Consider the following 26,453-nt stretch of genomic DNA (forward strand, 5'->3'; position numbering starts at 1 on the left):
ATGGATATAGCCGAATATTTTAAGAGTTTAACAGTTTCTGAGGATCTTTTTAAGGATGTGAAGTTCTTCGTGACGGGAAGAATATCAGAGGAGGTGAGTTGGCCGGTAGAAGTTTAAATGTGAACTGAATTTCTGTCAAAACTTAGGCCGGGTAAAGTGGCTGACCACTTGACCGTCAACTAATTATTTGTCGCTTTCGAAGTATTCGCCGGATTAGGTCGTCGTTTATCTCCGCCATACGTTTTCAATTAAGGCTGGAGGGGTTTTATTATAGCCATGGATGCCTTGTAGTTTTCAAAAGGAGTAGCTAGCTTCAACCCCCTCTCTCTAATGGCGCCCCTTTCATTTGTCAGACTATCAGCTGACAAATTTTATCCATTTAATAAAGGTATGTAGTAGTGAAGGCCATGACTAAACCCAATATTGGAAGAGACTGAAGTTACCATTTAGTTTAAGCAGCAGAAATACATGACTATTTCACCTCTTAATTGTTTCATAGGTGTTTAGAAAACCGTAACACTAGATTCCTATGAAATAATAGTGTGATTTAATTCATTGCATACAGGTCAAAATCAGCTTTCTTCTGGGATGCCCCTTCTGTGAAAAAAAAAAAAAAGACCTTTTTGTTTTTTTAATGTGGTGTTAAGCCTTTGTAATCATCAACCTCAACTGAGTCCCTTTTATGGTAAAATAAGTGAATTTAAGGCCATGTTAGGGATACACCTACCCAAACGCCACTTATCCTAACCTACAGCCGTGTCATTCAAGCTTTACTGAGACCAATTTCCAGTTTTATCTGAATCGTTGGCAAGTCCGTTGTGACGCTGATGTCAGATTTGAAAACGTGCGACAGACCTACTTTCAGCCATCTGATTGGCTGAATCAGAACCCAGCTGTACCAGTGGCAACCAGAGCATACCACCTTTCACCATAATGCACCACCGAGAAACAAAAACTATCTATCTATTGCCAGACGCCTCAATCCCGTTTGGGGTGGCCACAAACAAATCGCCTCCAAGTTGCCCTGTCCCCCGCCATTTCACTGCCCTGTTCCCAATTCACACCCCCCTCTCTCATATACCTCTCCACCCCATCCCTCCATCTCATCCTCAGCCTCAAAACAAACAAAAACACATCGCTTTTAATGGATGAATCGTAAACAGACCGCCAGCGCAGGCCTTTGTTAAAGACCCCACAATATTTCACTTGTTTTTAACTTGGGAAAGAGATGTCACCAGAAAGACCTGTAATGATTTAGTTTAAGCAGTAGAAATACATCACCAGTTAATTTCTTCTTGATTGTTTTATATATTTTTCAGATTTTTGTGGTAAATCGATGTTACCTGTCTTGTATTTATTTATTTTTTTGTTCATTCTCCCAGTGCTTGTTTCTGTCTGAAGCATAATGGCGGAGACACAAAAACTAACTCATTTACCAATATTTTATCATTATTGAGCAAACGGAACCTTTAATAACCATAATCAAGTCATCATCGTCACCACCACCACCTAACTTAAATATTACCCTAACAAAACAGTGTAATCTAAGCAAGCCTAGCCTAACTTTACTTAACCTAATCTAACCATACGGTAACTTGACTTCTGGATATTTACAGCAGTAATAATTTAATCAATCAATCCAAACTCACTGAAATGAATTTCAGTACATTTGAGTAAGTTTTAGTGTCTGCCATTCCATCTGAGAAACAAAACATGCATTGGAATTAAGCAAAAAAATCATCATCATCATCATCATCTAATCCTGTGTTGCCCCATGAGGAGCGTAGGAGCCTGGGGCTAGGCAAGTTGATCCTGGCATGTAAGATGAGAGTGACCAGCCTCACTCATCCCTGAGTGGCATACGTGAGCAATAAACCTCAACCATCCCTTGGATATAAACCTTCACCGGCTCAATCCGATTGGAGCGCCATAATTACCCACTAAGCCACCAGGTGCCATTGTTTGGTTATATGGTTACCACCCAGCATAGTAAATGGTTTCCTGGTGTACAGGAAACCATTTGGCTTGTCACTCAGTGTAGAGTCACCCACAGGCAGAAGGAAAAGGAGAGAAAGAAGAGGATAAATAAAAAATATCTGTGAAACAATTATTTACCATCCTAAGAATAATAAAACTAAATATAGAAAATGGGAAGACTAAGAAGTCATTTGGTATGGTGTTTCTGCCTCTTGAGTTTGGCTGTTAGATTGTTTTTAATTTTTTTCTGGGAGGGAATAATCTTGTGCACTTCTGGCCTTTGGATCCTTATCATCATCATCATCATCATCATCCAGTCCTACTCTGCCTCATGAGGGGTGTAGCAGCCCGGGGCTAGGCAATTTGTTCCTGACATTTAAGATGAGAGCAACCAGCCTCATTCATCCCTGAGTGGCATAGAGCAATAAACCCCAACCTTCCTTGCATTAGAAAAAAAATATATATATATATAAAAGCTATTAAGTACCATATTTAGCTTCCATTCAATGGTGGGCCCTCGGTACACCATTTTTTTTCCCCCCTTCATGATGAGGTTAATAAAGGAAAGGAAAAAATAAGATCCATACCAGATTACAGGTGTCCTTCCTTCATTTATTTATACCGTATATAGGGTATATAAAAAAAAAGGAACAGTCTGATTTGAACTGCTGCAGGTTGAAGTGTGGGGAGAAAGCACCTTATTTTGGCCTGTGAAATTGACGATGGAGGGTGAGAGACTAATGAGGAGAGTGTATGAGTGAGGTGGAAGGGTGGAGAGCAAAGGGGAGACTGAGGATGGAGGGATGGAGTGGAGTGGTTAATGAAAGAGGTGTGTGTGAGCTGGGGGAAGGGCAGCAACATGGCAGGGGACAGGGCGACATGGAGGCAGTTCGTTTGTGGCCACCCCTTACAGGATTAAGGCGTCTGGCAATAGATAGATAGATAGAATTGATGCATTACTTAGGCCCTACAGATTGCCCAGAGGAAGGAAGAAAAGCCCAAGTGAGCCTAAATGATAACCCAAATGAAGGCGTAATTAGTCACACAAAAATTACCAAAATGAAGGAGAAAATACCTCTATACTGTACTCTTAATTACCCAGATGGAAAAATTACCCTTATAAACTCATAATTACCAGTATGAAGGAGTAATTACCCATATAAACTTACCCGAGTAATTACCCAAATAAACTTATAATTACCCAATTGAAGGAGTAGTTACCCATATAAACTCTTAATTCCCCTAATGAAAGTAATTACTCAAACTCATAATTACCCAAATGGAGTAATTACCCATATAAACTCATAAATTATCTTAATGAGAGTAATTACTCATAAACTCAACTACCCTAATGAAGGAGTAATTACCCATACAAAGTCACCTACAGTATTTACCCAAATGAAGAATAATTACCGAATACCCATATAAATACATAAATACCCAATTGAAGGAATAATTACCCATATAAAGTTGCTTAATTACCTAGGTGAAGGAGAAATTATAAAGCATTACATATCTCTTTGTAGGTACTAAAACTTCACATATCTCTTTGTAGGTACTAAAACTTCACATATCTCTTCATAGGTACTAAAACTTCACATATCTCTGTAGGTACTAAAACTTCACATATCTCTTCGTAGGTACTAAAGCATCACATAACTCTTCGTAGGTACTAAAACTTCACATATGTAGGTACTAAAACTTCACATATCTCTTTGTAGGTACTAAAACTTCACCTATCTCTTCGTAGGTACTAAAACTTCACATATCTCTTCGTAGGTACTAAAGCTTCTCACGGATGGAGGGGCCAAACAAGAGGCGCACATCACGGACTACATGACCCACCTCATCGTCGGGGAGGAGGCGGACGACAACGAGATCGGCGAGGTGAAGGACATATACGAGAAGCCCGTGGTGACGCAGAGATGGGTCCTGCTGTCAACGAAGTGTGGGAGACAGCTGCCGTATCCTTTCTGTGAGAGAGAGAGAGAGGGGGAGGGAAGAGAGAGAGAGAGAGGGGGGGGGAGGGAAGAGAGAGAGGGAGGGGAGAGGTGGGGGGGGATGAGAGGGAAAGAGAATGATGAGCGAGTGATATACAGATGTCATTGGATCGCAGTAGTTAATTACAAATCATGGTAGTAGTCGGAGTGGGGAGAGAGAGAGAGGGGGGGTGATTAATGGGAAGAGAGGGAGGGAGAGAGAGATAAAGGAGGGGAGAGGGAAAGAGAGTGATGAGGGAATGAATTACAGGGTTGGATTGAAGGAGTTAATTACAAATGGTAGTTGTTTTGTTGTTGTTGTTGTAGTACCAGTAGTAAGGTAGTAGGAGGAATATTAGTAATAGTATCAGCAACAGTAATAGTGGTAGTAGCAGCAATAGTAGTAGTAGTAATAGTAGTTCTAGGAGTAGTCACAACAGTAATAGTATTAGCAGTCGTACAGTAGTAGTTACAGCTGCAGGATTATCTGGCTATGACCCCAGTGCACTGCAGTAAACAGGTCACGTCAACAAGCATCACGGCTTTCCTATTCCCCTTAACCCTCACCGCAGTTCAGCCGCGTTCACCCACGATGCCAACCAGCTGTTCTCTGGGGTACGGGCGTGTGTGTCGCAGCTGGGCAGGGAGGACGCGCTGACAGTGTGGGCCATGCTGACCTTCTTTGGGGGCCAATTCTGCCTTAAACTAGACCTCAACTGCACACACCTCATTGTGGGAAAGCCGGAAGGGGTAAGCACGAGTTGGAGAGAGGGTGGCGTGATAGGGGAATTGATGGAAGCATCTGTACCATTCTTTGTTATATGGTATTGTTGACTCCTGTTCATTGTGTGTTATATTTTTTATTCCCCTTCAGGCCAAGTACAAGTGTGTGCTGAAGAACAAGAATGTGTGCACTATAAATCTTCCTTACTGTTCTTCCTGTTACATTGTTGTTTCCTGCTGTTCTTCCTGAGTTAATGTCCTCTCTCCAGGCTAATGTGTGCAGTAAATCTCTTTCCCACTGTTCTTTCTGTTATATTGGTGTTCCCTACTGTTCTTCCTGAGTTACACTCCTCTCTACAGTTTAATGTGTGCAGTATATCTCATCCCTACTCTTCTTTCTGTTATATTGGTGTTCCCTACTGTTCTTCCTGAGTTACCGTTCTCTCTCCAGGCTAATGTGTGCAGTAAATCTCATCGCTGTTTCTGTTATATTGGTGTTCCCTACTGTTCTTCCTGAGTTACCGTTCTCTCTCCAGGCTAATGTGTGCAGTATATCTCTTCCCCACTGTTCTTCCTGTTATATTGGTGTTCCCTACTATTCTTCCCTGAGTTACTGTCCTCTCTGCAGTTTAATGTGTGCAGTATATCTCTTCCCTACTGTTCATCCTGAGTTACCATTCTCTCTGCAGGCCAAGTACAAGTGTGCGCTGGATAACGAGGATGTAATCACACCCGTCACGCCGGACTGGGTCGTTGACTGCATTGACGAGGCCAGTAAGCTAGACGAGGGAGAGTACCACCCCAGGTTACTACGCCTACCTAGGTCACAGGCACACTTGGCGCAGGTATACTCCTTTCACCTTAATTTGGCTCAGATTTTCATTGTAACTCTTAACATTATTTTCTTTTTTTTTTAACAGAACAGAGGAAGGAAAAACGAATTAAAAAAAAATAATAATAATCCATACACCAGATTACTGGCATCCTCGGTCCAGTAATTCAGAACATTATCATGCTGTATTTTTTTAATTGTAGTTGTAAAGCCACCAAGTAATTTACTTCCTGTGGAGAGGAAAGAAATGAAGGCTCTGTGTATGCCCTCCAATTTGAGTCTATTGATCTTTATGTATCTATGTCTGTCCGTCTATCAGTATGTATCTGTGTCTATCTGTCTGTCTATCTGTATGTATCTGTGTGTGTCTATCTATCTATCTATCTATTGCCAGACGCCTCAATCCCGTTTGGGGTGGCCACAAACAAATCGCCTCCAAGTCGCCCTGTCCCCCGCCATTTCACTGCCCTGCTCCCAACTCACACCCCCCTCTCTCATATATGTGTATCTATCTATCTATTTATTTATTGCTGGACACTTTAATCTGTTCAAAGGTGATTACAGTTGTTTAGATGTAGCAGAAACGTAATTGGAAATGTATTACCGGATGTGGAGTTAAGTGGAGAGACAGACAGACAGATGAGGGAGTGTTTTGGTGTTGATGTGGATGTGGTGGAAAGCAGCAGGAGAAATATTGAGGTGGTTTGGCCATATGGAGAGGATGGAGACTGAGAGACTGACTAGGAGAGTGGCTGTGAGTGAGGTATGGGGAGGAGGGGGAGACCGAGGATGAGATGGAGGGATGGAATAGAAATACAGTATATGGAAGTGGTTAAAGCTCCCTAACACCTTTTCCTTAGTGATTTATTTTGGATAGGGCTGGTTAATACCCTTCAGAATGTTAATTATGGAGAGCTGACAGTACTGGAAGGACTTATATTACAGAAGAGGAAAGGAAGTTGTAATAAGCAAAATAAATCTCTTAGGAAAAGATGTTAGGGAGCGTAACTGATGAAATTATGGGTCTTAGAGAAGATGCCTTGATGGTGGAGGACATAGTAACATGGAGACGATTTGTTTGCTGCGACCCCTTGAGGGTTAAAATGTCTGGCAGTAGATAGATGGATAGATTTAGTAGATAGGTAGATAGTCAGTAGAGAGAATCATTAGATAGATATTGTAGATAGATAAATAAATGCAGGAGATTGATAGATAGACAGTCATTGGCTGGAAATAGTTAAAAAGGCTACTATCTTTCATCCAGCCGTCAAGGACCAGGAGCGCCAGGAAGAAGGAGAAGAAGGCGGAGCAGATGGTGAAGGAGGAACCCAAGAAGAAGGAGGCCGAGAAAGAGAGCAAAGAGAGCAAGTCGTTGTTTGACACCCTAGAGTTTAGTGACGACGATGACGACAATGGCAAGACCAGCGGATCCCTTCTGGACCAGCTGAAGACCTCGCAGGTGTGGAGGCAGCCGATGACCAAGCCCACGGTCACCACACGGTCCTCCGCCGCCTCACAGGAGAAGCCAAAGACGCCCCTCACTGCACCACTCCCCACCACAGCCACAGCCACCACACCCACCACATCTCAGCCCACCACCGCCCCTGTCCTGACACAACCCCCAACCTCACCGGTTAAAGCAACTGTAAGTTTTCATTGCTGTGTGTGTGTTTTGCTTATATGAGTTTATGTGTGTATATGTTTGTATATGAATTTCTTGTGTGTTTTTTGTATGTGTATGTTTTTTGTATGTGCATTGTGTGTGTGTGTGTGTGTGTGTGTGTGTGTGTTTTAGAATATCCATTTTTCCCTAGCATACCATCCTCCTCTACAAAATACAAATATTTAAAGTTTGCGTTTTAAGTTGTCTTTGTTTCTCTTTCTCCGCTGCCGCAGGATAAACGGAAGATGCCACTCACTGCACCAATCCCCACCACCACTACCACCACCACCACAGCTACCACCACACCCACCACATCACAGCCCACCACTGCCCCTGTCCTCACACATCCCAGCTCACCGATCAAATCTGTGGTAAGTCTTTTGGAAATTGCTTTTGTTTGGGTTAATTTGGTTACAGATTGTCTTTTTATTTTTTTTTATATTTTACCATGCAGACCATCATCATCATCATCATCATCATAACACGGTAATAATAATAATAGCAATCATCATCATCATCCGGACCTCCTTTCCCACCATAGGGCAGGGTGAGGAGTAGCAATGTCCAGACAGCCCAAATTTGCCCAATCCAGTGGGCCACGCTTCCATTCACTCATCATTCTAGCCCATGGAATCCTGGCTCTATCAAATACGCCAAAAACATTCACCACGTTCTGTAGCTTCACATAAACATATCTGATAAAGTCAAACCGGATGCTGTCATGTTAAAAAGGGTGCCAAATCCCTGATCATGCACTTCTCACAACATTCGTCCAGCCAGCTCGATCTCTTGTCAGTCCCCTAGCCTCACCGACTTCCAAACCTCTCTTCCTCACACACTCATCCACCATACCTATCCACCTTCTCCTTAGCCTACCTCGCCTCCTCCCTCCTTCAGATTCACTCAGATATACCTTTTTCACCACTGTTGTTATCCATTCTCTCCACATGACCATACCATCTCAGTACACTCTCTTTGATTCTGGTGTCCACAGATTTCCTCACTCCACATCTTTCACGAATCACATTACTGTATTTCGTATCCTATCCACCCTCTGTACTCCACGTACATTCCTCAGCAGTCCCATAATAATAATGATGAAAATAGCAATCATCATCATCATCTAATCAGTAATAATGATGATGATAAGAATAGCAATAATAAGTGATGATAATGCTTCCCCAGGCACAACCCCCTACACCAGCAACCACCACCAGCTCACAGACTCCCAGCGCACCCCCACCACTGCCATCCATCGCCGCCACCACAACAAGCGTAGCCTCACCGTCTGATTCATCTCAGAGCGGAAACGCAGGCGCGGAACCACTCCAGCCCCAGCCTCCTCCACCTCCATCAACCTCCGCCACAACCTCCACCCCCCAGACTACAGGTAGATACAAAATACAGCAGTACCCCAATTTAACTTACCTTGATAGACTGGGTATTGGAATTAATGTGCCTTGATAGACTGGGTATTGGAATTAATGTGCCTTGATAGACTGGGTATTGGAATTAATGTGCCTTGATAGACTGGGTATTGGAATTAATGTGCCTTGATAGACTGGGTATTGGAATTAACGGACACTACAAACGCCCCTAGACTTCCATCAGCCATAACAAACAGTGTCCGTCAAATGGGTCACAGTGGGTGGCAGTCCATGTGTTTCCTAACCTTTGTACTCCAACCTGGCCTGACATTGCCCTCTCCCCGTCATGACTGCTGAGTTGTAATTTAGTAATACTGTACTAGTCATGAAGAAGTGCTATGACATGGAGGTGAAATAAACTGCAAAAGGGCAAAATTGTGGATCAAGTTAGTGTAAAATGAGTATAGTTATTAGAGCCATAATGAATGAAGAAACACCACACCTCTACCACAGGCCCTCCCACCGCACCCCAGGCCACCACCACCACTACCTCCACCGCACCTGTCTTGGGCGCTGTGGTTGAATCAGCCAGTCAGCCCACAACGTCAGCGAGTCAGGAGGCCACACCAACACCCCCGCCTCAGAGTGAGTCCCTTTTGCCATCATTGTGCTTATTTTGGTGACAGTATGTTTAAGGAGGTGGTGGGTGGTGGTGCCCATCATCCACTCACTTGATGTAGTGCTGCCTACTTCTTCCTTCATCTTTATCATTCTTTTTCTGTGTCTGGGTGGCTCTACTGCTTGGCTATACAAACATACTTCATCTACTTCCCTGGCTATACAAATGTTCTTCATCTACTTCCTTATCCTCCAAATGTTCACATTTCAGATGAACCAGGGATTACTACTACTACTACTACAACTACAACTGCTATTATTACTACTTTTACATTACAAAACCTGGTCACATGAAAATTAATGAAGTTTATGGTTGTGTGAAATTTAATTAACCTTTTTTATTAGTTAGAATGAGTCTCCTTGGTTACTAGTCAAATTAGCCCTCCAGTCTGACAGCACATGGGCTTCAACTGAATTGAAAAGTGGTTATGGATCACTTGTCAAGGTATTCCTGTTTGTGGTGATGATGGTGATAATGATGATGATTGTTTCTCCTCTTTCTCAGGTGTTGCCCCGCGGGTCATTGGCCCCGCCCCACGTCTGGTTGGTCCCAGCAGCATCCGCCCCGCTCCGGTGGTCGTAGCTCGAACGGGACCCTCGGGGGTGACTAGAATTGCCGCCCCCATGTCAGCGTACCGCGCCACCTCCCCGAACACCTCCCGTGCCACACCACCCATCTCATCCCGCGGCACGCCACCCATACCCTCCCGTGCCACGCCACCCATACCCTCCCGTGCCACGCCACCCATAACACATGCAGTGCCACAAGCACCCCCCCATGGCACACCCCCCATAACCCATGCAGCCACACCATGTGCCCATGCAGTGCCACAGACCTCACATGCAACGCCACCCATGCCTCCCGTGTCCACCCATGCAACGCCACCCACAACTCATGCACCGGCACCAACATGTCCACACGGCACACCCGTATCCACCCACGGCACCCCACCCACACTCTCACACGCTGCATCCACACCCCCCATCACGCCCATACCACCCATGACACACCCGACATCCACACCGCCCGTCCCACACTCCACTCCCCTGGCCACACATGGTACCCCCACACCTCCTCTGACACGCACCACGCCTACACCACAGGGGGTTCCTCAGCTGCCAGTACGAGCATCACTCACTGCCCCCCCGACCCTGGGACGCGGCACGGCCCTGACTCGTGCCGTCGTACCCACCGGCGGACGCACACTGGTGAGCGCCCCGGGAGCCCGCGTACCCACCATGCCCCTGACCATGCCCAGCCCCAGTGTACGTGCCCCGGGTGCAGTGCAGTCGCAGGGGGCACCCTCGGCAATACCCGCCCCAGGCATGACCACACCCCTGCCCCAACAGCAGGTTCATACAGTAAGTGTTGTTATCTAATTGTTTTGAAATCAATATATATCTGTCTATCTGTTTGTCTGTCTTCAATGCAGTACTAACTCCAAGCATGACTACTCCTCTGCCTGAAAGCAAGTTCATATAGTATACACTGTGTCTATCTGTCTGTCCATCTGTCTATCTATGTATCTATCTATCTACCTTTGTCTGTCTGTCCCTATCTCTTTCTATCTCCCTGTCTGTCTACCTATTTATCAGTCTCTCTGTATCTGTCTGCATATCAATCAGTCTGTGTCTGTCTATCCATCTATCCATCTATTTGCCAAGTACATTACATATATTTTAGGGAAGAAGGAGACCAAGGATGAAGAGGAGAGGTATGGTATATTAATGAGGATGGCATGAGTTGTAGGGAGGGCAGCCTGACAGTTGAGGGAGAGACAATTGCTTCATATCCCCCCACCTCCAGATCCGCATTAGTGAGCACGATAAATGAGAATGCAGGGGAGAGAGAGAGAATGTCCCCTCACCCTGCTGAATAGGGATGGTCTGAGTTTGAATGTGAGAGAGAGAGAGATTTCCCCTCACCATGCTGATAGGGATGGTCTGAGGTTGAGGGAGGGAGGGAGAGAGAGAGAGGGAGAGAGAATTTCCCCTCACCATGCTGAATAGGGATGGTCTAAGTTTGAGAGAGAGAAAGGGAAGGATCGGAGAACTTGTATAATGGAGTATGTAATTTATGGTAAAGCTAGGGTTACGTTACTGACCCTGCTGGCGTCACCAAATTTAAGTCTAAATTGCCCATTCTCGTATTGGTATTTTGTATAGTGGTTGCTTTTATAACGGCACCCACCTGTATGTTCATTTTCCCGTTTGTTTGTTTGTTTCAGGTGGCTATACCCGGTGCGGTGGTCCGTCTGCCGCAGGGTGTCACGCCACAACAGCTGCAGATGATGACACCCAGTGAGCGACACTCCTTCCTGCAGAACCTACACCAGAAGCAGCTGCAGGAACAACAGTCCCGCGGCAAACCCAGGGCCGGCAAGCCACCAGGGCCGCAGGTGAGAGGAGCAGGTCGCACACCGTAGTTTACACAGTCAGTAGCATTATTATTACAGCATTTCTTCACTTCCTCATTAGTCTGTGTCCCCATGCAACTCCACATGATGAAGATGATTATTATTATTACAGTACTTTTACAACTCATCATTCTGCAGTTGTGGCTGTGTGATAAGGCTGATGTTGATGGTAATACATTTAATCATGGTAAAGTTGTATGCCCTTGTAAAATGATGATAATGATATGTATGTATATGTTGCAGTACAAGGTTGGTGTGCGATATGCGGCTCCAGGTTTACAAGGCCCCGGTACTGCCGTTACCCCCGCCACCTGGTCTGGGCCGGGGCAGGCCGGGGCACCGGTGAGGGCCATGACCACTGTGGCCGTCACCTACCCGGCGGGACAGATACCGGCTCAGGCTGGCGGGGCATCCGGTGGTGCCCCGAGTGAGGGGGTACGGCCAGGGTGGCCGGGACAGCAGCAGGGACAACAGCAGCAGCAGCCACAGCAGCAGTACCCCCCAGGCCAGGCACCACCTCCCAGGCTGGTGGTGGCACAGCCGGCGTGGCAACAACAGCAACAACAACAGGGCATTAGAACACCGGCACCAGGTACACTGATGACTGAGTTATATTCTTGCTGACTAAGAAGGTACCACATGATTTGATTCACTAAGAAGGTACCACATGATTTGATTCACTAAGAAGGTACCACATGATTTGATTCAGCTTTGGAGAGACTTTTCAGACTAGTGATGTTGATATATACTGTTTTTATGTACCACATCACTACACAACATCACCCCAGAGCTTAAATAAGATGTTCCAGAAGTAGCGTGAGTGTCATTAAACATCAGATTGAAGTTCTGTCGATCTATTGCCAGACAAATCCTATAAGGGCTGGCCACAGACCAATTGCTTCTACATCACCCTGTCCTCTGCCATTTGGCTGCCCTTTCTTGAACTACACCTCTCTCTCTCTCTCTCTCTCTCATATACCTCTGCACTGCCTCCCTTAGTCTCGTCCTTGGTGTCTCCTCCCCCTCTCCCCCTGCACCTCACTCACATACTCTTCTAGTCAGTCCTTTATTCTCCATCCCCACCACATGAAGGGGTCAGCTTGTGACTGTGTCCACAGGTCAGCAGGGTGCAGCGCCCCAGGGCCTGCTGCCTCAGCACATGCAGCAGTTCCAGCAGCAGATCCAGCAGTTGTGCCACCACTTCCCGCACCTCACTCACCAGGAGGCGTCGCAGCTCATCCAGCGCATCCCGGCACACTACCGTCAGATTCAGCAGCTGGACAACGCTCAGAGGAACGAGTACCTGGCACAGCTGGATTCCAAGGAGAAGCAGGTGGTGACGTTCTTTATTGTGAAGAAGCAGCAGCAGCAGATACAGCAGCGCCAGCAGCTACTTCAGCAGCAACACCAGCAGCAGCAGAAAGTAGGCACCCCCCAGCAGTCCCCCCACGCATGGCAACACCAGCCACAGCAGGGGGGCCAGTACCCCCCCGTGTCCCCACACACCAGGCCAGTGCCGGGCCGACCCGTGCCCCAGGGGTACCCCGGTTGCCAGCCCAGTGGTGTTGTGTCGCCAGGGCAAGGGTCGCCACACATGGTTGCCAGCGGGCAGTTGACGCCACAGCAGCAACTAACGCCACACGTGTCGCCTCTGGCCTCGCCCCACGGCCACTCGCCAATCCAGCGGCCGGATGGTACCATAGTTGGCCACCCAGGAGCCCTACAGGGGTCTCCGGTGCCACAGAATTTAGTCAACCAGCAAAACCTGGTGAACCCCAAGACCAAGACTGCCCTGGCCATACACCTGACCAATCGGCTGGCCGGGGGTGTCCACCAGGGCGCAGTGTTACCCCCGGGTGCCCAGCCCCCTCAGGGGTCACAGCCACCGGTAGAAGTGCCACCCCATGTCGTGCAAAAACCTGGAATACCACAAGAGGCTGTACAGGGTGGGTAACATTACTGTGCTAAGTAGTACATTCTTAATACCATGTGCAGTAGCTGTGTGGTATATGTCAGGGAAACAATACAAATTATCACACCAGTTGTAATACTGTACTGTATGGCTGTTACTTGTGATAGATATTGTTGCTATTACTACTACTGCTACTGTTATTATTAATATTATTATCATTATTGTTTATTGCCAGGTATCGTAATCCAGTAACAGGTGACAACAAACACATAGTTGCCCTGTCCTTTGCCATGTGACTGCCCTCCCTCCCAACTCACACACCCTCCCTCTCTCATATATCTCTCCACTCCATCCCTTCATTTCATCCTTGGTCTCCCCCTCCTATTCTCCACTTCACGCACACACACACGCTCTTCTTGTCAGTCTCTCACTCTCCATTATTATTATTATCATCATTGCAGGTGGTGGTGGTGGTGAGTCGGTGATAATGTACCAGCGTCGTGCTCTGGGCAACATCACCGGCACCGTCACCAACAACCTGGTCCGCCCCACCGTCCCAGGTGGCCCCGCCGTGGCTGTGGTCGGCCCCCACGGCTACCCCCGCCCTGCCCCGCCCCCACACCCTTCTGCCCCCACCCCTGTCATGGCCCCGGCAACCCCACACTACCCCAGACCGCATCTTGTGGGCCATGATACTAATATTATGTGTAAGTATGTTGTGTATTGGATTCCGGGGGCTTGAATAGTGAATGAATGAGAGTGTGGCCCATTCAATTAGGTACTTCTTATATCATTGTTACTATTATTATTCATTCATCATCATCATCCAATCCTACATTGCCCCATGAGGAGTGTAGGAGCCCGGGGCTAGGCAGTTGGTCCCGACATTTAAGATGAGAGTTACTATTATTATTATTATTTTCATTATAATGTTAACTCTACATCAACCAGTCCTTAGATGGGAAAAGAGGTATGAATGATGTTGATTTTAAAGTTGAACAGGGATAGGAGGAGGATATGAGAGAGATTCAGGGGGATGGAGGGTAAATCTCCAACTAGTTAAAGTGTCCGTACTATTAGTGGCAAGAATAAGATGAAAAAAACATCCTAGAACTCAACAACCAAACCACCATTGCATATCATTGTAGTCATATCAGTACTGTGGAAATATTGTATTGTATTTTTCCACCATTGAGCAATGTGAATTAAGGTGCAAAAGGATGAAAATCTCCAGGCAGCGTGAGTGAAGTACACTGAGTGTGTTTTGTTTCCTGCAGTGCCGCGGGAGCTGTGCCTGGTGGGGTGTGTGTTCTACATTGCTGACTACCACGGCGAGGTGACCGTTGACACACTGCAAACGTGGAAGAGGGTTATACAGCAGCATGGAGGAGAGGTGAGGGTGGCAGCCATGGATGTATGTGTATTGTTTACGTATTTACTTTTAACGGCTTCTGTGTGTGTCAGCCTTCATCACCTAATTCACCCAGTGGCGGCTCTCTACACTGCTTGATCTCTGGCAGCCTCTCTCTTCAGTATCTTATCCTTGAGGTCACACGCTATGATCTTGTCACAGGTCGTTTTTGGTCTGCCTCTCGCAACCCTACTCCTGACGTTCACAGTTCTCACCCTCCGCACCCAACTGTCATCCTCCATCCACTCCACATGCCCCGACCATCTCAGTCTACCCCTCCTCATCACAACACCAATACATTCATTTTATTCGTGGATGGGGCAGGTATAGGCTGCTCTGTTTATAAGTCAAAGATATTCTCCACTTAACACAGGTTTTTCTTTATGTGACAGTACATTAACAACTTTTCTCTCCATCTGCTGTATCTCTCTGTCTATCTCTCCATTCATCCATCTATCTGTATCTATCAATATCTGTCTATGTATAGCCAGATGCTGTAATTCCACATGAGGTGACCACAAACAAATCACCTCCATGTCATCCTGTCCCCTGCTATTTCACTGCCCTCTCCCCAACTTACATCCCACTCTCTCATATACCTCTCCACTCCATCCCTCCATTTCATTCGTACTTTTATTTGTTTATTATTATTATTATTATTATTATTATTATTATTATTTCACAGGTGGTTCCACTGTATGACTCGCACCGTGTGACCCACCTGTTGTGTAAGCACCAGAAGTCGCCGGTGTTCATGCAGGCGGTGCGGGACAACAAGCGCTGCATCACCATCTTTTGGCTCAATGACGTCCTGCTCAGGGGGAAGATGGCGCCCCCCTGGCAGGCTATACATCTGCCCACACCATTTGGGTGAGGATTCCTGGAGCTTGGTTGATGAGTGTATGGCCCACTGACCTAGGCTTAAATCCTTCTCAGTTAAGGAAGCTCCCAAACACTTCTTCCTCAGTGATTTAGTTTGCTCAGGGGGAAGATGGGCCATACATCTACCTATGCCATTTGGGTGTGGATTCCAGGAGCTTGCTTGATGAGTGTGTGGCCCAGTTCACCCTTAGGCTCATGTTCTTGTCAGTTAAGGAAGCTCCCTAACACTTCTTCCTCAGTGATTTAGTCTGCTAATTGGGAAGATGGGCCATACATCTTCCTATGCTGTTTGGGTGAGGATTCCAGGAGCTTGAAGGATGATGGTGGTGGTGGTGATTATGATGGTGAGGAGGATGAGGGTGGTGGTGGTGGTAGTAGAAGTAGTATTAGTGATGATGTTGATATGATAATGGTGATGAGTATTATGATGATAAGGAGGAGGATTGTGTTGATGAGGATAGTGATGATGATGATGATGATGATGATGACTGATGGTGGTAGAGATGTTGATAATGACGATGATAATGAATATAACGACGATGACGATAACGACGGTAAATTTCCTCCCCGTACAGCAACGACAACAAGCCGTGTAAGGACCTGATCATCAGTGTGAGTGGCTTTGAGAATGAGGAGAGAACCATCATTAAGCTGATGTTGCACCTCGTTGGGGCAAAGTACACCGGATATTTCTCCAAACAAAACAGTCTACTTATATGCAAAAAGTAAGTGGGTGTGTGTTAAAAGTGTGGGTGGGTGTGTTAAAAGTGTGGGTGGGTGTGTTAAAAGTGTGGGTGGGTGTTAAAAGTGTGGGTGGGTGTGTTAAAAGTGTGTGTGTGTGTGTGTGTGTGTGTGTGTGTGTGTGTGTGTGTGTTAAAAGTGTGTGTGTGTGTGTGTGTGTTAAAAGTGTGGGTGGGTGTGTTAAAAGTGTGTGTGTGTGTGGGTGTGTGTTAAAAGTGTGGGTGGGTGTGTTAAAAGTGTGTGTGTGTGTGTGTAAAAAGTTTGTCTGTTTGTATGGGTGTTTAGATTCTAATTATAAGCTTTTTTCTTGTTTCTTTTAATAATAATAATCATCATCATAATAATTATAATGATGACGACGATAATGATGGTGATGATAAAGGTAATGTTAATGATGGTGATAAGATGATGATGATGGTAATAATGATAATGATGAAGATAATGATCATGATAGAGGTGATAATGAAGGTAATAATAATAATAATCTGCCAGACTGGAGGGCGCGAAAGTCTGCAAGGCCCGTGAGTGGAAGCGTCCTGTGGTGAATGGGGTGTGGCTGAGCGAGGTCTTGTTAGGCCAGAACACCCCACCACTAGTCTACCACGGAACACGCTACCAGCACTATCTTGATGACCCACTCAGGATCGACCCATCACTGGCATCACATCTATTTAGTGAGTGTGCAACTATCTGTCAATCTACGGTATCTATTTTATCTGCCTACACAGTATCTATCAGTGTCTGTGGTACCTATTTTTCTATCTATCACGGCACACACTGTCAATACTACCTTGCCGACCCCCTCGGGATTGGCCCCTGACTGGCATCTCATCGCTTTAGTGGGTCTGGAATAATCTGTCTATCTGTTTCTGTAATAATGATAATAAGTAGAGGGAGTGCTGCATGCTGGGCCAGAAATGAGTGACCTGTGACCTGTGAATGACCTGTGACCTTGGCCCATATTCTCGTCGGATGAGGAAGCTCCCTAACACTGTTTCCTAGGTGAATTATTTTGCTTATTACCCCTCGCCATCCTGTTCCAGACCCCTGTGCTTAAATGGAGTTATGTGTAATTTCAGACGCGTGGAAGTACCCGATCAGTGTGTCGAAGGAGTCTGTGGAGAAGGCTAAGGCTGTGAGGGAGATGGCACTGAGGAAGAGAAAGACTGATGGCGAAGGTGAGTGTGTGGGGTGTGTCAAATTCGTCGCATCTACGGCCAGACGCCATAATCCAGTAAGGGGTGGCTGTTTGTCTTTGAGTTAGTTTTACAGGGAGGAGCACTAACCCTCCGCCAACCCACTTGCTGACACATACGGAACACGTATGGGTTGGTTATGTGGTTACCACCCAACGTTGTAATTGGTTTCCTGGCTTACAGGAAACCATTAGGCTTGTCACTCAGTGTAAAGCCACCTGTAAAGGAAAGAAGAATAATACTGTTTATTTTTCATTTTCATGCCACACCATAGTGTCACATCCATACATTAAAGTTGGCACTAACACTCTTTCATGTAAGCCTCATGCAGCTGCAAAACTCAAGCCTCTGTTTCTTATCAAGGCCTAGTAATAATGATAATAATAGTAATAATAACAATATAATAATAATAATGATAATAATAATAGTTAATAGTAATAACTATTAACTGATAATAATCTCTTTCTTTCCAGGGGATCAGGAAAACAAGCGCACCCGCTTGGAGCCGCCACCGGCGCCCCATTTAAGCGCGACACCAACACCAACCATCCCACCCCCACAGCCCCAACTACCCCTGCTCCCCAGCAACAACAGTGGCCTTAACCAACAACAACAGCAGCCATCCTCACAGCAGGCCGCCCTCCCCGCAGGTCTCCCCCGCGCCTCACTGACCCTAATCAACAAAGACCCCCCACCAGACCATCTCATGCCACGAATACTGCTGTCCTACATCAAGCACAGAGAGGCTGTGGAGAGGGTACGTGTGTGTGTGAAAGGTAGTTTGTTAAGGGGGTATGTATGGATGTATGTATAGAAGAGGCTAGTGTGAGTTTGCTTGAGTTGATGGTGATATTACTGGTGTTAATGATAATGGTGCTAATGAAGATGATGGGATTGATGATGATGATACTATTAATGATGGTGATAATGATATTACTACTAATAATGATGATGATTTTCCCATTCTTTTGCCCATCAGAAAGTGCTTGAGTTGGGTGGATGCAAGATGATGATGATGATGGTGATAATGATAATACTACTAATAATGATGATGATTTTCCCGTTCTTTTGCCCATCAGAAAGTGCTTGAGTTGGGTGGGTACCTTGCTGAGTCCAGCCTTGATGCGACACACCTGGTGATGGGCGCCAAGACTGCACAGCGCACAGTCAAGTTCATGTGCGCCATATCCTCCTGCCGCTACGTCCTATCCATACACTGGCTCCTGCAGTCACACGCACAGGCCAAGTTCCTACGTAAGTTTGGTTAAGTTCCCATGTGCGTTTCTTAAAATCTTGCAACCAGACACCTCTAATGCACAGTCAGTTTCATGTATGTTGTCATCCTGCCACTACATATATACATACATACATAGCCACACACACAGGCTGAGTTCCCGTGTAAGTTTTGCTGTGTGTGTGTTTGTTTTTGTCTTGCAACCAGACACCTGTACTGCACAATGAGGTTCATGTGCGCATTATCATCCTGCCACTACATACATACATGGCCACATGCACACAGGCTAAGTCCCTATGTAAATTATGTTAGGTTCCTGTGTGCATTTCTATTCACCTAACGGAACCAGACCGCTATATGATGCTAGTCATGAAGAAGTGAAATAAGCTGCAGAAGGATGAAGAGTTGGGTCAAGTTAAGGTGGAAAGAGTAAATATATCAGTGTTTATATGTTTCTCTCTCTCTCTCTCTCTGCAGCTGAGGAGTCGTTCATGCTGGATATGCCGGAGTACGAGCGGGTGTTTAAATTCTCCTTGAAAGAGACGCTTCTGAAACCCAGCAGGCGACAGTTTTTGCTGGTGAGTCTGTTTACCTTCCCTGGCTGGCCCTCGCACTCATGTATGCGTCGGTTGAGGAAGCTCCCTAACACCACTTCCTTAGTGATTTATTTTTGGATGTGGCTGGTTGATATCCCATTGTACTATTGACTCAGTTGGATACGTTCATGTGAAGCTACAGAACGTGGTGAATGTTTTTGGCGTATCAGATAGAGCTAGGATTCCAGGGGCTTGAATGGTCAATGAATGGAAGTGTGGCTTATTGGATTGGGCAAATTTGGGCTGTCTGGGCATTGCTACTCCTCACCCTGCCTTAAGGTGGGAAAGGAGGTCAGGATGATGATGATGATGATTATTATTATTATTACATTAAAATTCTTTCTCTCTCTCTCAGGGCAAAACCTTCTACCTAACCCCTACTGTGGTGCCGGGGCGAACGTGGCTGCGGCAAATCATCGAGTGTGCCGGAGGGAGCGTGGAAAACAAACGGTCGACCCTAAAGGACATCAAGGAGAAAAACAAGTGAGGAAAAATGTTTAGAAGAAAAAAATGGTGGTGGTGGTGGTGATGAGGAGGGATGGGGTGGAGAGGTATATGAGAGAGGGGTGTGTGAGTTGGGAGCGGTGCAGTGAAATGGCGGGGGACAGGACGACGTGGAGGCGATTTGTTTGTGGCCGCCCCAGACGGGATTGAGGTGTCTGGCAATAGATAGATAGATAGATAGATTTTATTATTATTATTATTATTGTTGTTATTATAGTGCTGCTCTTAGGTGACTGCCTTTTCCTTTCTTCCCTTCTTTCTTGCCTAGCCCCGGGCTCCTACACTCCTCATGGGGCAATGTAGGATTGGATGATGGATGGAGGAATGGATAATAATAATAATAATTAACAGTAATAGTTACAGTAACAGTAACAATAATACTGTAGTAATAATAATGAAATTTCCCCATTCTTTCAGAGATGGGCAGTATAACTACGTCGCCATAGCAACAGAGGCGGACGAACACCTCGTGAAAGACCTGCTTGCTGAAAAATTGCGTAAGTAAAAAATACAGCACTTTATTTTTTGTTTTTTTTTTCTTTCATTCTTTATTTATATTTATTTGTATATTTTAGGTATTATGTTTCCCTTTATGTTATTTCTTTATTTGTTATTTATTGCAGTTGTTTTCCATAAGTTTTCTGTCAAAAACCAAGCCTGCATTCCCTTTATTTTTATTCATTTTATTTGTTTATTTATTAAGAAGAATATTTGCATAAGTTATAAAACACAACCCTCACTCCTGTTTTATTTATTTATTTATTTATTTATTGAAGAAAAACACAGCCCTCACTTACATTATTTATTTTTTATTAATTTTTTTGTGTATTATACTAATTTGCGGTGGTTATTTATTTGTTATAGTTTTTTTTTTTAATTCATGGATTTTCATTTACATTTTTTGCAGAAAATTTGCGTGTTATAGTAAAGAACATACTTAAGATTTACATTATATTTATTTATTTCATTTATTGTAGAAGGTTTCCATCAGTTATCCAGTCAGAAACACAGCCCTCACTTATTACCTTTATTTATCGGTTTATTTTTTATTTTATCTATGTATTTGTTGAAGAAAATTTAAATAATTTATGGTCAGAAACATAGCTCTCGCTCCCATTACTTTTATTTATTTATAAGTTAGTATTCCAGTCAGCAATGCAGCCCTCACTCAATATTTTTATTTATTGGTTTATTTTTTATCTTATATATGTTTTTGATGAAAATTTATGTAAGTTATAGTCAGAAACACGGCTCCCACTCGTATTATTTTTATTTATTTCTTTCTTGAAGAATATGTGTGTTAGTTATGAAGCTCCTATTATCTCACAGTCTGTCTCTGATACCACTACATCTCCTGTACACGCATTTATCACAAACACTGCACAAGATGGAATTATTTCCCACACCCTTGTGGCAAATTTCCTATGGCCACACTCCCTGTACTTTGACAGTACTGCCACCAACCCTAGATACCATCACTTGTGTTTTATCTGCATTTACTTTTAGGCCCTTGTGCCCCATACCATCTCTCCACTTCCTAAATCTTTCCTTCGCCTCCCTTTCATTCTATGCAATCAACACTAAATCATCAGCATACAACATCTGCCACAGGAGTCCATTTCTGAAGTCACATGCGAGGGCTTCAAGTACCATGATAAACAACATGGGACTCAAAACTGACCCTTGATGCACACCAACATTCACAGAAAACTCATCACTCAAATCCCCATTCACTCCAACCTGACCCCTGGGAATAATATAAATGCCCCCTGGGGGTAGGGGGGTTTTCAAGAATACTCCCCCAGTATCCCTGCTTGTCGTAAAAGGCGACTAAAAGGGTTGGCGGAGGGTTAGTGCCCCTCCCCGGAAAACAACTAACTAAAAAAACAAACAAGAAGCCTCGGACAAGGACTGACCAAACGTTGACGACCCAGGACCGGACAAAGGACTTGGTAATGTGTACATGGAATGTAAGAGGAGCGAATGATGAGGTGAAAGAGAGAGAGATTGTCCAGGTGCTTGAGGATGCGAAAGTGGATGTATGTGGAATAACTGAAACAAAATGGAGAGGAGAAAGTGTGAGAGAATGGGAGTATGGATGGGGTATATGTGCAGGAGTAGATGAGAATGAGAGGGCAAAGGAAGGAGTGTGTATAGTTGTGAGTAAAAGATGGAAGAAGAGCATAAGACAGTATGGATCAGTTGGGTCAAGGATTGTGTGGGTAAAGTTGAAAGTTGGAATACAAATGTATGCGATTGTGTGTGTGTATGCGCCAACGCAAGATCGTGCTAGAAGAGTGAGAGAAGAGTTCTGGACAAATGTGGAAGTGTGCATGGAAAAGTTTGGAAGGAATGAGAGAGTGTTTTTGCTTGGTGATATGAATGGTAAAGTTGGTAATGTGAAGGTGGATGGAATAGTTGGTGAGTGGGGTGTGCCTGCTGAGATAGATGAGAATGTGAGTGCGTTAGTGGACATTTGTGCTGGGAGGGGGTTGGTAATAGCCAATACCCTCTTCAGGCATAAAATGATCCACAGGTATACATGGCGAGTGATGAGAAGGGTGGGTGGTGAACTGAATGAAAGGAAGGCAATGATTGATTATGTGTGTGTGGATGAAAGGATGCGAAGATGTGTAAAGGATGCAAGAGTGTATAGAGGTTGGTGGAGTGGACTTTCTGTCCACTACTTGGTGGTGGCCAGAATTAGGATGCAAGTAAGATGGAGGAATAGAAGAAGGGAAAGACGAGAGGGAAGGAATAGTTGCAAGGAGAGTGGAAAGGTTACAAGAGGATGAAAAAAGGCAGAGTATAAGAGAGAAGTGGAGGAACGATTGGGCAAATATGAATTGGAGCAGATGGGAAACGTGGAAGGTGTGTGTAAGATATTTACAGAAGAAATATGCGCAGCATGTGATGTGGTGTGTGGAAGGAAGAGAGAACGGAGGGGGTGCAAGGAACAGCGTGGTGGACTGAAGAGGGTGAAACAGGCTGTGGCACAAAAGAAGAGCATACAATGAATGGATGAGAAATAGGGCGTGGAAGAAGTTGAGAGGCGGAAGAGAGTTATATGTGGAAAGGAAGAGAGGTGAAAAGATTAGTAGAGAGAGAAGAAGAGTGGATGAGGAATTTGGAAGGAATTTGAGTGTAAAGTGGAGGGACTGTAAGAAAATGTTCTGGAGAGAAGTGAAAAGAGTAAGACAGGGTGGAAGTGAAGTTAGCAGGGGAGTGAAAGATAAACATGGTAGATTACTAGTGGAGAAGGGAGAAAAAGTGAGCAGATGGAGAGAACACTTTAAGGAATTGTTGAACGTAGAGGATGGAAGTAATGCGAGTATAAGTGGCTGGGGAATGGCTGGGAGAAGGAGGGAGGTGAGAAGACAGGAAGAAATCAGTAGGATAGAGGTTGTGGAAACAATGAAGAAAGTTAAATTGGGGAAAGCCCCAGGAATTGATGGAGTGTGTGGTGAGATGCTGAAGCATGGGGGAGAGATAGTGGTAGAATGGATGTGGAAGATGTGCAGATTGGCCTGGGAGGAAGGTACAGTCCCGGAGGATTGGAAGTCAGGTATAATTATTCCCTTGTACAAAGGAAAAGGGAAAAAAAGAAGTGTGTGGTAATCATAGGGGCATTTGTCTTCTTAGTATAATAGGAAAAGTGTATGGTAGGATACTTATAGACAGAGTTAGAGAAAGAACAGAGAAATTAGTTGGAGAAGAACAGGGAGGCTTTAGGAAGGGAAGAGGTTGTGTAGATCAGATATTCATTCTTAGATCTTTAGTGGAAAAGTTTCTAGAGAAGGGAAAGAAGTTGTATGCGGCTTTCATGGATTTGGAGAAAGCATATGACAGGGTGGATAGACAAGGATTGTGGAAAGTGTTAAGAATATATGGAGTAGATGGGAAGTTGTTGAATGCTGTGAAGAGTATGTACGATGGTGCGAAGGCTGCAGTGCGTGTGGATGGTGAACTAAGTGAATTTTTCTCTTTGAAAGTTGGTTTGAAACAGGGATGTGTCATGTCTCCATGGTTGTTCAATCTGTACATGGATGGGGTAATAAAAGAGGTACAAGGTAGGGTAGTGGATGTTGGAGTGGCCCTGGTGAGAGAGGATAGTGTTTGGAAACTCCTGTACTGTTGTTTGCAGATGATACTGTGTTGTTGAGTGAAGATGAAGGGGAGCTGCAAGGCTTGGTGGATGAGTTTGAGAGAGTGTGTAAACGGAACCTAAAGGTGAATGTAGGGAAGAGTAAAGTGATGGTCTTTGAGAGAGGTGAAGTCAGTGAATGTATAGCGAGGTTGGATGGTGAGAATTGGAAAATGTGAGTACGTTTAGTATTTGGGTAGTGTGATGAGTAAGGATGGAGGTTTGGAGTGAAGTGCTTGAAAGGTACAGCAGGGAAGAAAGGTTGCTGGTTCCTTGAAAGCAGTACAGAAACAGGGAAGTGAGCATGGAAGTGGTTACTACATGACAGGTATTGTGATACCAACTCTAACGTACGGAAGTGAAGCTTGGACATTATTGGAAGGACACAAGTCAAGAGTGAGAGCAGTGGAAATGTAAAAAAGCCTGTGGACTGGACAGGCTGACGAATGAGGATAAAGGAGCGTTGTGCTGAACGTGGATGTGAAGTGAAGCTTGTGAGGAACATTATTGGAAGGACACAAGTATGGAGAGGATGGAGGGTGAAAGACAGTGGAAATGAGTTATTTAAGAGGAGCCTGTGGAGTCACGTGGAGGAGACAGGGATGAGATGGAGGGATGGGGTGGAGAGGTATATAGAGAGGAGCGTTGTGGTGTTGACAGGGGCGACTGTGGATTTGTGATAGGAAGCGTCTGGCAATAGTGAGATAGACCCACATACTGTACATAGCCATAACCACCCTACCCAGCCACTCCTCCAAGCCAAGCCTTCTCATTGCCCACTTCACCACCTCTCTAGGGACTCTGTCAAAGGCCGTCTCCAAATCAACAAAAACAAAGTACAGATCCCTTTTCTTTCTAGTATATTTTTCCTGAAGCTGCTGAACAATGAAAGTGGCATCAGTGGTCCCCCTACCTGGCATAAACCCAAACTGCATCTCATCAATATTCACTCTTTCTCTAATCATACCTTCTAAAACTCTCTCCATTACCTTCATTATCTGATCTGAAAGCTTTATACCTATATAATTTCCTCTTTCCAGGGCGTCACCCTTTCCCTTGTACAAATTTACAATCACACTCTTCAGCCAATCATCTGGGACAACACACTTGTATATAATTGTATATTTTGTAATCAATAAACTGAGAATAATTAGTCTCTCTCTCTCTCTCTGTACTTATATCCTGAAAAAAACTTAGTATCCTTTTTCCAGTTTATCGATAAAAAAAGAGAGAGAGAGAGAGACGATACTAATTTTTTCTTTTCAGGATATCAGTAAAAAAAAAGAGAGAGAGAGAGAGAGAGAGAGCAAGCGAAGACCCTAATTATTCTCAGGTTATCGATCAAATTATATATAAAAAAAACAAACTGTGAGAAGGCGCTAATATATGTTTTGTTTTCGTTTTTTTTCTTTTCCAGCGGTGCACACGGCCGAATATATCCTGGGAGCCATCATGAGGCAGGAGCTGAGTCATGAGGTGGCTCCATATGTCCCGGAAGACTAGTGGACGGATAGACATATAGATAGATATATGAAGATAGATAGACAGTCACAGGTATATACTGTAGATAGACATTTACGGATAGATAGAAATTTACTGATAGATAGACATTTACTGATAGACATTTACAGACACTGTCACGTTAAAAAGGGGTGCCAAATCCCTGATCATGCACTTCTCCTCACAGTATTCCTCCAGCCAGCTTCATCTCCTGTCAGTTCCCTAGCCTCACCGACCTCCAAACCTCTCTTCCTCACACACTCATCCACCATATCCCTCCACCTTCTCCTTGGCCCACCCCACCTCCTCCCTTCCCTCAGATTCGCTCAGACATTTACATATATATATAAACTTGAGTATTCATATTTACACACATGTTCATTCATTCATTGCCAGACGCCACGTGTCCCAAACGGGGTGTACACATATCAATTGGCACATTTTTCCACATTCAGGTGTACATTATACCTACATCCACGGCCCACACCTGCCACACATATACACCTGTATGAATTTGCACATACACATTTACACACGTATGCTTTCATTGTGGTTCCATGTATCCCAAAATAATTATACATATTTACATTTACACATACATTTACATACACAAATTTACACACACATCTGCATACAATGATACCTGCCTTCACATACACCACACTGTGCATTGTATTTGTCATGGGGTGCCTGGTGG

The 26,453-nt window shown here is 44.8% G+C and overlaps 1 protein-coding gene across 1 annotated transcript; it reads left to right on the top strand.

The window, feature by feature from the left end:
* LOC145395201 (uncharacterized) lies at positions 1-25,759 on the top strand. Its single transcript, XM_080268890.1, is given in 23 exon segments — positions 1-93; positions 3,757-3,941; positions 4,529-4,706; positions 5,369-5,524; positions 6,776-7,156; positions 8,360-8,564; positions 9,055-9,186; positions 9,725-10,581; positions 11,448-11,618; positions 11,880-12,228; positions 12,755-13,604; positions 13,972-14,255; positions 14,826-14,941; positions 15,645-15,829; positions 16,417-16,566; positions 17,075-17,256; positions 17,662-17,760; positions 18,252-18,535; positions 18,858-19,032; positions 19,490-19,590; positions 19,964-20,091; positions 20,530-20,609; positions 25,674-25,759. Coding segments are annotated over 23 exon segments (5,427 nt in total).
* The last annotated feature ends 694 nt before the right edge of the window (positions 25,760-26,453 follow it).

This window comes from Coenobita brevimanus, chromosome 30, assembly GCF_032717465.1.
Source record: "Coenobita brevimanus isolate Jiangsu-jjx chromosome 30, ASM3271746v2, whole genome shotgun sequence".
Taxonomy (NCBI): Eukaryota; Metazoa; Arthropoda; class Malacostraca; order Decapoda; family Coenobitidae; genus Coenobita; species Coenobita brevimanus.